This window comes from Mugil cephalus, chromosome 4, assembly GCF_022458985.1.
Source record: "Mugil cephalus isolate CIBA_MC_2020 chromosome 4, CIBA_Mcephalus_1.1, whole genome shotgun sequence".
In the NCBI taxonomy this organism is placed as follows: domain Eukaryota; kingdom Metazoa; phylum Chordata; class Actinopteri; order Mugiliformes; family Mugilidae; genus Mugil; species Mugil cephalus.
In genome coordinates this window covers 23,954,227-23,969,209 of record NC_061773.1, presented here as the reverse complement: position 1 = coordinate 23,969,209, position 14,983 = coordinate 23,954,227, and the positions used below count along the sequence as shown (strand labels likewise).

At 40.8% G+C, this 14,983-nt stretch overlaps 1 protein-coding gene across 2 annotated transcripts in view; it reads left to right on the top strand.

Moving 5' to 3' along the window:
* The window catches only part of fbln2 (fibulin 2), a 67,473-nt gene extending 52,869 nt beyond the window's left edge, over window positions 1–14,604 (top strand). The window contains exons 11-17 of one of the 2 annotated variants that reach the window (XM_047584172.1): window positions 2,378–2,521; window positions 4,081–4,209; window positions 4,750–4,875; window positions 5,866–5,982; window positions 8,416–8,544; window positions 9,962–10,085; window positions 12,637–14,604. In XM_047584172.1, the coding sequence (XP_047440128.1) occupies window positions 2,378–2,521; window positions 4,081–4,209; window positions 4,750–4,875; window positions 5,866–5,982; window positions 8,416–8,544; window positions 9,962–10,085; window positions 12,637–12,997 (1,130 nt within the window). In that variant the 3' untranslated portion in view covers window positions 12,998–14,604. The remainder of the gene's footprint in view (window positions 1–2,377; window positions 2,522–4,080; window positions 4,210–4,749; window positions 4,876–5,865; window positions 5,983–8,415; window positions 8,545–9,961; window positions 10,086–12,636) is intronic. The other variant, XM_047584173.1, reaches the window with a different exon arrangement.
* Window positions 14,605–14,983: the final 379 nt, after the last annotated feature.

Below are 14,983 nucleotides of genomic sequence, written 5' to 3'. Positions count from 1 at the left end.
TATGGCAAAAAGTCACTAGATCCCAAACTGATCAAGTATCTGTGGGATAATCCACAGAGGCCCCTCCCCTCAACACATACAACCCAAAGACCCCCACTACCTGTTACCAGACACCCTCAGAAGACCTATGTTCATTCTCTGATGAGTCACAACTGTTTTGAAGGCTCAGTCTCATAATTAAACATTAATTAATATAATAAAATCTATTTGCTCACATCTTCCAGTTAACTGACTAAATGGTTGATTCTTTCTGCTCAGTTAAAAATTCATGTCCTGTCTTTTTAACCTGTATTTAACATACTAACTAGTAACCTGCCCCACTGTCTTTCCAGAGCATAGGTCTTCAACAGGAGGTCCGTTACCCCTAGGGGTACGCAGGAGTACTGCAGGAGGGTTGCAAATTCTTTGGTTGATTAGACATTTTTATATATTTTTTAAATTTTCCCCCACATATTTACATTTCTTTGAATACACATTAACATGAATCTAATATATATGTTATTAAAGGGATAAAAGATAGATTAATATTGAATGCAAAATGATAATAATAATGTATATTTATAAATAGCGCTAGGCTGAGTTTAATATATAACACATATAATAGGTAGGGCGTCCCTCCTTAATCTCTCCATCAGTTTGGGATCCTTGGCCTGAAAAACATTAAAGACCCCTGATCTAGATTGTCTCTACTCACTACGTGGTAACTTCATTATGTCAATTCTCCAGAAAGCAACCAATAAAACCATAAACTGCTGTTTTTATGTCTCAGATGCTTCCACTGTGCCCAACACACAGTCGCTGTATTAACACAGACATTAAACAAATGACGTCCCACTTTTATTTTAATTATTCACAATTTGTGCAGCATTGTTGCGGGAAGCGTCGTTGGATAATGTGGTAAACATAATGTTCACCCCTGGGTGCTTCTAATGTCATAAAACTGCCTCCTTTACCTTGGTTGATATACTGCCACGCAGAGCAAAGCAATCATCAGTTTTAATGACTCCCAGCGTGATGATACATTACACATCTGTCTCCGCGGGTACAAGGCCTCCTTCCACTCTCTCCGAAGATGTGTTGCAAAAGTCTTTCTTCCTTTGTTTCCCGTGGGGATTCTTTTTGCTCAAGCATATTTTTGTCATTTCATACACTTCCTTAGTTCCCTAAAAGTGCTTCAACTCACTTTCAATTCATTGCCCGTCATTAACCCCAGTGCTCCTGCTCTTCAATCTCTATTCACTGCACCTAAAATGAAATGTGAAGTACAATCAGCTGATTGTCAGGGGTCGTTTATTTTCAATGTAGTTATGATGCTTGAAGGAATGCATTTCAAATTGCTTCATTTCAATAAGTGACCTTCGCTAGGTTTAATATGTATCTTATTAAGCTTGTAATTATGAGAGAAACTGGTGCTTTTTTTTTTAAAGGAAACAAAGTTATAGCCAAATATTTGTTGGACTGTGTGGGAAATCTCCCCCACACTCCAACAAATATTTGAAAATGAAGAAATCTGAACGGTCTGGTCTTTTTTGTGGATTTTTTTATTCAACATCTGCAAATGGGTTCACAAAACATATGAAGCACCAAGGATGAGCAAAGAACACACAGTGTAGATCTGTTTTCTATCTACCAGAGGTCACATTGTTCTCTTCTGTCAAGTTGCTGAAAGAACACAAGGAACACATAACACGCACCAATCAGTCCTAACATTATGCTCACCAGGAGTGTCATTGCTTTAGGGTGGGGGGTACCCAGTCTGGACTTCGGTGGGTGCTACATGTTTAAAAGTAATACCAACACCAATGAATGGCAGGTCCAAAAGTTTCCCATCAAGTTCAATGGCTCATTAGTGGCTCAATGTTATTTACTTACCACTGCATGAAAAGGCCTGTATGCGGCCCTGCACACAGCCATAGATCCATAGATCCTCTCAGCCGCTATGGGCTACACCACCTCTCCCTTTGTGCAGCTGCAAAAGCACAAAGAAAACACAAGTTTGAGCACTGAACACATTAGATAGGACCAGCCGTCAGCCACGATCCTGGATTGCCTGATTGGCCAGTTTATAATTCCTGGTTCGCGATTGCTCATTGGCGCTGGGAAGCCTGTGGCTCAGCTGGTTAAGTGGGTTATCCACTCATCGCAGGGGACCAGGACGGTGACACTGAAGTTGCATTGAATTGCTGTGGGCCCACTACACCCTGCCCACAGTAATAGAACCAGAAGCCACGAGTATGCCAACAAATGGACAGCTACATACACAGCTCTAATTGGTCACGGTGGTGGCAGACACGCGAACTGGGGTTAATCCTCCAACCAGCCATTTGCTCTTTTCAGACGCCTTGTGGCTTGATTGTGTGTTTTCGTGATTCTGCAGACATAAATGAGTGCAGCAGCCGGAGTCAGCCGTGCGGCTCGGGCTTTAACTGTATCAACACCGTGGGATCCTACACCTGCCAGCAGAAGATCATAAAGTGCAGCCATGGTTACCACGCCAGCCCTGACGGAGCCAACTGCATCGGTGAGACTCGCTGCATAAACATCGAGGATTGACACAGTAGGAGGGTATGAGGAAACGAACTGCAACGAGAAGTAATAGCAAAGAGTAGCAAGAGAAAAGAAAAGAAAAGAAAAGAAAAGAAAAGAAAAGAAAAGAAAAGAAAAGAGGAATGTGACATCAAATATTAGCCAAAATTTTCAAATTTGAACAAAATAATAAGAAATAAATACAAAGGATTTACTTATTCACTGTAGACCGAATTAGTAAAGGTGTACCATTATTTTTCATGTATATCTGTGGATTAGATAAAGGTGAAGAAGAAAGGACGAATACTTTATGGAAAACTTACTGTAACAGAGACTAAAATGTGACCTTTTTGGACTTCTTTTGGTGTTTGGATTACTTTACTTATTACTACTACTTCTTTTTTTTTTTTGCAAGGAACAAAGATAGGAGCATCCACAAACACATAAACTGACCAGTGGTGAGAGACCAAGACAATATACGTGATATATGTACACAAATATAATTAGAAAACAAGACAAATGTGGAACTAATTCGAGGAGAAGTAGTCCCAATGGAGGGAGAAAACATGAGGGAAGTAAAACTAATAGACAGGGCAAGGCTATACCCTTGTGTCATTATAAGAGGCTGAAAGCTTGAATGGCTCATTCAGATACCGTATGTGGACCTCAGGCACATTGGGGACGTTTGTTTGTTCGAACGTAACGAAAAAGAGATGATGTCCTTTTTAAGCTCTTTTCTTCCATGCATTGGCAACAGCATGAGGCTCATGTCATAGCTGCCCTTTATACACCGATGAAGCATGACAATTATGACCTCTGGGGATCAAACTTGTATGTTCCAGTTCCACTGCACCCCTAGGGGTCTGTTGAGGTACTGCAGGAGGGCTGTTGCAAAATCTTTGATTGATTACACTTTTTTATATATATTTTTTTAATTTCCTCTCACAATTTAAATTTCCTTAAATACTCATTAACAAGAGTCCAACAGTTCGTTTAGTAAAGGTATAAATGGAGGCAGAAGCAATATCTTTCAGTCAGCACCATTTCACACAGAGCGCCACACTAAACCTGTCAATCTAAGATTGACAATTGGCTGAGAGCCTTTTCAGTCCCCATGTGAAATCCAAAAGTACTCTGCAATATTAGCAGAAGAGAAGCTAACAGTACAAGTAATGAGGCCAAAACGGATCTATTTGTTATTAGTCTCTTTACCTTTTAATTTCATATAGATATATGTATGTTTTCGTTTATGGCAGTTGCACGGCCGCCCTACTGTTGCACATTTTAAATGAAATTTGAACCAGTGTATTACTTGAAAAGCTTAATATTGAATGCAAAATGATGACGATAATGTATATTTATAAATAGCACTAGGCCAAGTTTAATACAGAACACATGTAGTAGGTAGGGGGTCCCTATGTAATCTATCACCAGTTTGGGGGTCCTTGGCTGGAAGGACAGTTTTTTTTTTTTGTAAAAATAGAAATTTGACAAAGGAACAATGAGGGGGCCCAAATTCACTGAGGGGCTTTATCTTCCTTTCTTGCTGCCTAGACATTGATGAGTGTCAGATGGGGACGCACCGCTGTGGAGTGGGCCAGATTTGTCACAACCTCGCTGGCAGCTACCGTTGTGACTGTCAGACGGGCTACCAGTATGACGCCATCCGGAAAACCTGCAATGGTAAGTATCACTGCGTCGGATCCACTGATGAGGACAAATAAATTAAAAAGTCACCTGAGCAGCTTCTGACGCCACAGCTTAAACCTCGAATTTGACTAAATAAAACAGGACACCACTTCATTAAAGCCGGCAGCTGTTTATCTCGTGAGACCTACAAAAATCCTAATGTTTGCTTTACGGTTGTGGATCACAACGCACATAATTGGCAGGCAATGGTAGAGGAGGCAGGGGAGGAGCAAGACCTTAAAACAGATGTGCAAGTAGACAAATGAAAAAAGGAAAGATCCGGAACTGATTAAACATAAACTCAACAGCAGTAGCAGTAGATGCATTGAGGATGTGACACTGTCATTTTAAACCTCGCATGCTCGTCTCTGCAAAATCAAGGTTTGCTGTGAACTAATCAGCACCATTTCTAATAAGAAACTACCATATGCATATGTGGGGCTTGGGATATAGTAATGGGAGCTGGTGTCTGGCCCTTGCCGGCCCCTGTGGTATATGTCCGCTGTGTAATAGCTCCTACTCCTGTACTGACAGATGTAAATGAGTGCTGGCGCTTTCCTGGAAGGCTGTGTGCCCAGACCTGCGAAAACACCCCAGGCTCCTACCACTGCTCATGCACAACCGGCTTCTCCCTAGCATTTGATGGCAAGAACTGTGAAGGTAAGCGAGGGAGCTTTTTATTTTGCCGTTAACATATCGAGAATATAAATGTCACCTAGTTTAAATGGGCTGTCTCTGTTTCCCGGGAGAACTCACACAGAGGTAAGCTGGGGAACACATCAGCATCAAAAGAAAGCCAAATGCAGGCCTCACACAGTCTTTGGAGATTGTATATTGATGCAAAGCTATCCTTAGAGAGTCTGAGTTATCACTATGCGCTGTTTTCTGTTGGAGTTTAATTTAATCCACATCTCTGGGAAGAAGAAGTATGTGATGATGCATACGTAATGATTCAGGTTCAGTCAGTCATCAGGGTGTTGAAGACATCGTTGTGTCTCAAAGGGCGAAGCTGATTCACATTACATTCCGCTTGTCACAGCCATTACTGCAGGAACTTAATCAAGCTGGGAAGGTTCCCGTTCACGATCCAAAGGTGAAGTTTTGCATTTAACGGAGTTTATTATAAAAGCTTGTCAGGGAACACACAATTAAGTTTAAATTAGTGCTGACAGATTCATTTGACTTCACTCAAATGTAGGGTTTCTTTTAGAAAGCGGCTTAATAACAAGTTACTAACAATTTCAGCCGTCAAAACTCATGAATGGAGTCAACAAAATGTGTATCTCCAGCTCCTCAGTCCCACTGTGCGCCATTGTAATCCACATTTTGTTATTTATTAAAGTTTAAAGTGACACTTGTTGCATTTTATCAGGACAAACACGGATGGACGTTTTAGGAAATTGCTTGACCCCTTTCAAAACCTAAGCTATATATTTGTGAGGATTTTTACCTCTTCTTTAGGAGTAAAGGAACTTTACTAAAGGCTCAGGCAAAGTAGGTTTATCAGAACACAACGAGACATAAGCTCGCTCATTTTGAATTCAATCTGACATTGTGCCGAAAAGAAAAGAAGAATGCAGAACAAGTAGTCTTTGCGAGAATACAGAAATACACAGAATTCTTACCATTTCCTTTTTTTTCTGTGCTCAGATGTAAATGAATGTGATAAAAACCCTTGTAGCCAGGAGTGTGCCAACATCTACGGCTCATATCAGTGCTACTGTCGACAAGGATACTTCCTGAAAGAAGACGGTCACACCTGCGAAGGTACGTAAAGTGAATATTATATGTGCAATGTACTATGCTGCGCTGGGTATAACAGATGTTTAAACATGTGATGTATTGGTAGCTCAGTTGTTGCAACCATAGACTGTATATGAATATGGACATTGCATCCCCACTTCCTTCCATTGTCCAAAGGGACGCTATTTTCCTGGGGAGTCTATCGATGAACTGGCCACACTTCTTCCAGACTTACTCACATTTTAGTTTAATTAATATTATGTGCTGTTCTACTGTCACTAGTTAAAAGGAAATGTTGGATTACAGATTGATTTTTTTCCAAGCCTCACATCTCACAGGACTGCTTCCTTGAACAGTTGGCATGGCAACTGGTCGCCATCATGATGTCACGTCCTGTTCCTATAGCATCAAATATCTAACTAAAGCGAAACTTATCCAAATAATTGACACTTAAACATATATCAATATTATATTAACTACCTAAAATGACTGAAAATATCCTTGAAAAAAAATAGTTTGACATGTATTTTACCTTTAGTTTGGCCGAAGCCAAATCGAAGCCAAAGCGCTTTGATTACTAATAGAGACTACAGAACACTACACTACAGAAATACAAGTTAACTTTCTGCCATGGGGCCAAAACAAAGACAAACCATGCAGTTTTAAATCTTGCAACTTCAAAAATGACAGACTTTAACTGTCCCTAGTGTCTAGAAAATAGGACACCAACCTAGTCAATGACTTGTGAAAAGGGATATTACAGTCCACACAGAGCTTTAAATTAGGCTTTAACTCTTGTAAACATTTTTTTTTATCTTTACTGAGAGAACAGAAAAGGGGGATGAGAGATGGATGAAAGTTGAGAGAAGAATCAATATTAAAATAACAAACTCAGGACTAGGGTTTCTGTAATTGTGTGCTAAATCCGAGGAGAATGTCAATACCAGTTGTGATGTACTGTTTTTCCTGGGTCCATTACGTACTTGAGGCCTCTTTGAATACAGTCACGCTTCAGATAAATTACACTGATGGGTGTTGTCTTCTAGAAAATTCAATAAAATTTGTAGTCCATTTATTTCACACTATAATAAAGGTTATTTTCCAAAAAAAATATAGCTTCAGGCCTTACAATAGACCTCCCAGTACAATCACGCATGTTGCGATTAGTCCCACACTTGCATAGAGTGCCATGGTTAACCTCAGTTCTGCCATGACCACAAATGAAATGGCTCCAGCACCATTATAATTACCTCCATGATTTGGTGTCTTGCAGAAAACTAGTGGTGGGTCGTCTGGCTCACATCAATACTGCATTTCAGACAAAGCAAATAGTGTCAGGATGTACAAAGACCACACTTAATTGATGCAAGGAAGTTTATTTGCTTGGCAGGACATGGGGGAAAATGATGCATGGATGAAAGGGCTCTAAAGGATGTCATATATAAAGATGGAGGGCGGAACCACTCCTATAAAGTAAAGCCAAAGCAAGTAGAGCTCCCCCTGGTGACTGGCTACGGTATAGGTTATAAGCTCCACCCCCTCCATGTTAGTGGATGGGACTTGTGGCAAACTAAAACACTAAATAATTAACTTTCAAGGACAGTTTAGGTAGTTAATATAATGTTGATGCATGTTCAAGTGACATTTTTTGGATAACTTTTGTTTTAGTTAGTTATTTGATGCTATAGAAACAGGATGTGACATGATGGGGACCACCGGTTGCCATGCCAATTGCAGCATTTCCTTGTAGTTGGTGGAGATTTCTTATACAGTCTATGGTTCAGAGGGAAGGGATGAGAGGGGTGGAGTGCGTAGATCAATGATAACCCTGGAAGTGAGACCTAGGGTTGGACCACATCTCAAGAAGCTTTGGCTCCTTGTCTCCCAGTTTCCTGTACCAAATGATGGAAGAGGAACAAAAGAAGAGAGAAGGATGGGGACGGTGGGGCTTGAGAACCGAAATAAGTAAAAAAAAAAAGAGGCTTAAGTCACATCATTCCAAGAAGGTGCAGGAAATAGAACTCACATGCGGCGTGGTCTTGTTTTCTGAACTTCTAAGGACTTCTTATATACCAAAGCTGTGACCGAAACACAGCTGCAGCCCTGCAGCACTCGCCTCAGTACCCAACAACTTCTCTGGAAGATTCTGTTAATGATGTTTTTACCAGTTGTATTGACAGCATGGTATCAAACACTGCAGTGCTCCACGGGAAGCACTGTGAGTAACACAGTAGAGACATTCCTAATATAATCCAAGTAATGACAAGAAAACAACGTCGAGGGCGACAGTGCCTCAAGGTAGCTTCTGTTGCTAATACCCCAGACAGGAAAGCAGAACATTCACACAAGCGTACATGTGCACACACACACACACACACAAACACACAAGATGAAAAGCCTTCCAGCTCCCTTCGTCTCTGATGAGATGTGTTGCTGCTTTTGTTTCATTTTTAACAGATATTGATGAGTGTTCCCAGAGCATCGGGAACCTCTGTGCCTTCCAGTGTGTTAACGTTGCAGGCAGCTACCAGTGCGCCTGTCCCTCTCATGGATACGTCATGACGGCCAATGGACGCACATGCAAAGGTAAGGATTCAATGAACACCTTCAGAAATGGCTTTACATTTACTTAATCACAACGTGGAAATTGCAAGAAAGAAGGAGTGGTACGCTGCTGATGTCCAGCAATAGCTTAATGTGGATTCCTGTTTAAAAGAGTTAAGTCTGTTAAAAGAAACACCACCACATGTCCTTAAAATCAGTATTTTGAACATTGTCACGTTTACTGTTTTTACACTATACAGACACAGACTGTGAAGTTCATGAATTACTAATATACATATGCATAATATGTTTTATTATATTGGTTGTAATTCAATTTTTGCACATTAGTCATTCATCCTCAGAAACAGGTTTTCTACATGATCATTGCACTGTTTATTAGCACGTTTTCATGGAGATAGATTTTTGGGCTGACCAGCTTTCATGATTCTGTCAATGCTGTTTAGCATTTGGGATTAACAGATGATCAATAATATGAGAAAGAAAAATTTGCAGTAGAAGTTTTAGACAAACTCACTGGAATTCTGTCCTAAGTTTGGAAATAGTTGATGACCTACGAACTTATAACTTGTTGAAACGTTGTGTCATGGTTTTCTGGGGTTTAAATTATGTAGCTCCATCTTGACCAGGTGCAGAAACTGTATTATTGTTACGTTCTTTATTTTTCCTGGATGCCAGTCGACCAGCTAAAATTACAAGAAGGAAAGGCACCATTTCTGCAACATGGATTTTATGCCAATTTTATGTTGCCATGCACCCAGTTCTCTTAATGCATCCAGGCCTACCTGCTGAGAAATAGCATTTATGTTAAGCTGTTTGCTCTAGTTTACTGTATTCACCTACCAATTTTGTACTGTTGTAAATTTTCAAATCCAGAACAAAGCAAATTAAAAGCTGATCTTGTTGCATCACCGTGATTGAAGAGGAACAAGAAAAAGAAAAATACCTGCCCCTTCCTTAAACACAACACACAGACAGATGGTCTGTCAGTCAATTACTTGATAATCAACTCTCAATATCAACTCCATCTACAGTCAAAGAAACGTTTTCATCCTTTTCTTTTATTTGTAAAAACTACAAACTTAGTTTTGGTTAAATTTTTTAAACTTTTTTCAACTTTGACCATGTCATTCATTCATTATTCTTTCTGATAGAACTTTTAAAACATCTTCTGAACTAGAAAAAAATAGTTTCATCAGCGAATGAAACAAACTCTAACATCTGTGACACTTCAATTATATTGAGTATAGGCCCCAAAACTGACCCTTGCAGGACTCCACATTCAATCTTCATGCACTCAGATATATGACCAGCTAACTGTACATACCCAGACAGAAAGCAGAGCAATCAGAAGAAGATTGGGTCAATAACTGTTTTTATTCAGTTTTTATTTTTGGATATTGATTATATTACATATATGTATGTGTGTGTGTATTTCCAGATATTGACGAATGCACCACTGGCACCCACAACTGCTCTTTTGGACAGACCTGCTATAACCTGCAGGGTGGCTTCCGGTGTCTCTCCTTTGACTGCCCTTCCAACTACAAGAGGGTTTCCAGCACGTGAGTCACGTTTACACAATCTCTCTGCAATCACAGGGACAACCAGGACAAGCAAAGAGCTAACGTTACCTCTCCACTCACCCCAAGTGTTGCACGTCGTTTTGTTCTTCAGTATCCAGGTGTTCTGCCTCGACCTGCTACATCTGCATGTATGGGTATGACAGGTTCCCAGTACGATCATCTTGGCCTCGGCTGCTGTGCGCCTGTGCCAGCTGTGAAGGCTGGTTGGTAACTGAACACGACTCCCACCGAGCATTACAATGAAGTCAGATGGCTTTGATCAGCTTGGTGCTTTCCGGGGCCGTCTCCGCAGGACTCCCCACTCTGTGCTCCACTGGACAGAAACAGAACAAACACACACTCTGCAGTCAGAGGGGCCTCCTATCAGTGTTATCAAGAGACACCTTATTAACCTCAGCGACGTGGCCCGGCTCCACACAGAGACATTTGTCATTCAGTGAATTGTTCAGCCACAGAGAGAGAGAGAGAGAGAGAGAGACTTTTCTGGCTGGTGTAGCTTCTAGGACATGTCTTTTGACATGGGTTGTGCTAGTGTTACAGTGTAGACTACGTCACCAAGGTTTACTCCCAGCTGTAAATTCTGATGTGTGATGAATAAGCAATCACTAAACATCACAATGCACACTGGGAAAGATTTGCTTTGACCCAGCAATGTCCCTGGTTCTCCATTCCCATCAACTTTGTTTTTTCCAGCTCTGGAAACATTTAAAAAAATAAGAACATTGGTGTCAAAAGTCGACAACGGAAACGATTATCCATGCTTTTATCTCATCTCGTTTAGACTAACGCAACAGTCTTTCTAACAGTTTTAATAAAAAACAGCTTGACCGTCTCCGAGGTATCCAGAATGCTGCTTCAAGGCTTTTAACTCACACAAACAAAAGGTCCCACATCACCCCGGTTTTAGCAGAGCTCCACTGGCTCCTTCATTTTCAAAATTTAGTTTTCACTTTTAGATCCTTGCACGGATAAGTGCCCTCCTACGTCTCCAATCTTATACAGCCCTACCTTCTCATCCGCAGTCTGAGGTCATCTGATCAATGGCTCCAGTAGCAAATACTGGCAGTAGACTTGTGTGCATGTTCAGAGTTGGGAGAAGAAACACTACAACAGCCTATTTTACCTGCCACACAGATTTTATATCCATGATGGACGACCCAGCCCCACGTTGTACCTGTCTTTCCTGACTTTTTAGTTCCTACAAACTGTATATCGTGTTGCGTTTCTTTTCCCTAGATGAGTAGGGTCGTAGTGTAAATGGAGGCTTGTGCAGGGTCATTTTTATATATTTCTTTTTTCTTGGGGTGAGAATGAGGCTTAACGTGCAGTAGATGTTTTCTGAGATGTAAGGCTTCCGTTGTAGCTAATGTTGCTGCATGAGGTGAATTTTCCTTTCTTTAGAACGTGCCTGGTGTAGAAAGCCTCCTGGTGTTGGTGTGACCATCACCACTTTCTTATTTTTTGGTGGCCTGGTCTTTGGTTTTACTGCGTTCTTTGTCAAGATGGGGATATGTGTTGGGTGAGCTATAAGGAGGAATTGTTGGGTGAACACAGTGTGAACACCAGCAAATAAAGGTGCTTTGTTTTGTGTGTGCATGTGACCTTTAGAGTTGCAGGGAAGTCGGGTAAATTTTGGTGGCTAATGTTACTAGCTGGCTGAAGGCAGTAACTTTGTGTGCTATGGTGCCACATTCATTGTGATTGTTGTGGGTGTGGCTTTTCAATTTAAGGGTCAGTCGCTTGGATTTATTAAATTTGTAAGTTGCGTGTGTGTGACCATTAGGCTGTGATGAGGATAGTTCACTGTGGTGAGATTACTTGTTGCTAACCTTCGCCCAAGACAGTGACTCTGTGTAAGTGGTTTGTGGCTGTTGTGCTCTACATTGTGTGGTTCGTGCAGAGCATTTTTATATCTGGTGTCGATGTCGTGCAATCGTGCGTAAGAGCATCGATTTTTGCTTTTCTCGGGAGATGGGGCATGATCACAGAGGGGCTTTGCTCGTTTTTCAGGGCTCCTGAAGGATCCCTTTTGAGAGTAGGGGTGTTATAAACCTCTGCACTTCCACTGGCTGTGCAAGTGTCTTTGGTCTGTGCTTAAACCTGCCACACCTGAGAAGACTGAATGAAGGGCCTGGTTGAAGAGGCCTAGACAGATCACTTTTCAGCTGCAGGAGCTCACCATGTCTCACCTGTCGTCTTTTTGTTTTCTTTTATATGAAATAAATCCTCATTTTCTGTAACTCTGTCATGTATCTTCAGTTTTATGTTGTGCCTCTCGAGCCAAGTCGTAACAGTATTATAGTGCAGAGCTTGTGGCAAAGATAAGATTCATTTTTCGCCTTTGGAATCAGTTGGAACAGAGAGTATTTTTATATTGTTGCACCAACTTTTTTGTCAGTCTAGGAACTTTTATTATTATTGTTTGTTACCCGACCGCCTCAGTTTGGCTGCTTTAGATGGTAGGTAGCTGTGTCGACTTTTAATACACACAAACCACTTGTCTAACACGATCTGTCTGGCTTGTTTTCAGACGCTGTGAGAGGACCAGCTGTCCCAGTAACTCCTTGGAGTGTCAGAACTCCCCCGTGAGGATCACGTACTACCAGCTCAGCTTCCAGACCAACATCATCATTCCAGCGCAGATCTTCCGAATCGGACCGTCCCCTGCATACTCCGGCGACCACATCGTCATGAGCATCACAAAGGGCAACGAAGAGGGCTACTTCAGCACACGTAAGCTCAACAGCTACACCGGCGCCGTCTACCTGCAGAGACAAGTCCTGCAGCCCAAAGACTTCATGATAGACGTGGAGATGAAGCTGCTGAGACAGGGGACGTTCACCTCTTTCTTGGCCAGGATATATGTATTTATCACATCCAGCACTATGTAACCTAATGCAGCCAAGAGACATGACATTTCAAATGGTGCTCAGACTTTTTTTTTTATAAGGCCTCTTATTTGTCAAGTAGGATTCAAGAATCTTGAGGAAAGTTACCAAAGACTGAACAGTTCACTTTTGTCTTTGATCAGTATTCTACAGGCTTTCAGTCACAATCACATTTCCTTAGATACATTTGTACGCACCAAACTATATTTCATTTTGACGCTTGCTAACGTAATTCAGCTTTCATGCACCACTGTCGTCGTGCGCAGACCGCACCGAGGCGCAGCAGCAGCCGCGGCACAGATATCATTTTTTTATCAAGACAATAATAAAACTTTGCAGCACTGGACGTTCAGGGCACTTGACATCTATGGAGGTCCAAAACGAACAAAATGTACAAAAGGAATTTTAATGTCATAACGTCAATAAATGATAATGTTGTGCGTGTACACGGTAATGAGATGGGCACCGCCAAGGATCAATCCAAGTGTGAGTTTACACTAAACTCTAAGATTACTCAAATAAATAGAGCTTAAATTTAAATTCAGTAGCTATGGCCTATTTGCTACGTACTGTCATATTCATCCACAAACACATGCAGTTTCTTTATGCATGTGACGCTGTGCAACACAAAAAAACAACACACCGGGTTGTTAAAAACTGGAATTATTATTTTAAACACACATTTAAATCTCAATATTTATCTTTACCGTTTCTTAAAATGCACCACAACTGTTGTAATCCATTGGCTTATAATTTGTAATAATTTTGTCATATAATATGTGTGTTTTCCCTCGAGTAGTACATTTTGTTCAGCCTTTGGTGTATATTATTTTTTTTAAAGCGTATTCTAACGAAACGTACGTCTAAGTGGAACTTACTGATGATCCTTTTTTTCTATTTTCTGAAGTGTTATATTCTTTTATTCATTTATTACCGGACATGTCTTTTTTTCCTGCTACATAACTTTGTTGTAATAATCTCAGGGTAAAAAAAAAACGACAACAAAAAAAAAATCAAAAACATGCAATCTCGTACACACTAGACAATTTCCTGCGTGGTTGACAGGAATGAATCGGTCTGCTTGTGTGACTGCAGACTGGCTCCAAACAGCATGTACAGTTCCAACGCAACATGACATTTGTATCTATAAACTGACCAATAAATGATGATAGAACCGTTGTCACTTGCTCAATAAAAGTCCACAGCGTCGGGCTCAGTTTCTCCATGTCGTCACCATTCAACAGCGAGCCAACATCCCCATCTACTGGTGTGACTCCCCACTTATCACATCTCTCTTAATAAAAGCAGTGAGTACTCACATGCAGTATTTCTCTTAGTGTACCTGGGTTTTAGTGTATATGCTGTTCAGGAAATGTGTTTTACACCAACTTGTGCTTCTTATCTTGGACTGTTTTCGTCACCTAATCCACTGCTCCACCAGGAACATTTAATGCGTGTTACACCCTGTGGCACTCCCACCCGGAAACTCTGTGCGTGTGTGTGTGCTTTGACGCCTCTGGCTATTAATACATCGCAATAGATGGCTTTTTAACTGGAAATTAGGGCGGGGGATTTCTCACGAGCCACCGTATAAATAAACAGTTTCAAAAGATAATAATAGTGAGATTTTTTTTTTTCGATTGAACCAACGTTGTATTTGATGACACCCACAATCTGAAAGTCTTCACAGTGATTGTTAGCAGGGGAGGGCGATACTGGGAAATTTGGTATAGATTCAAATTACTTCGTAATTTTGCCTTTAGTTTGTTGATTTTGACAAAACACGGGGAAAATATTTTAGGAAAATAAACCTGTTTCCATTAACTTCTTAGAATATAACCTGATTTAACAGTAATTTTCTCTCTTTTACTACACACAACTGTTTGAGGAAAAAAAGTAATAATATAACAATAAATATAAAAATTGCTCAGAGAGGGCTTATTCATTTTCCACCAAAGAAGTGGGTCCGCATCCACTATAATCGTCTTC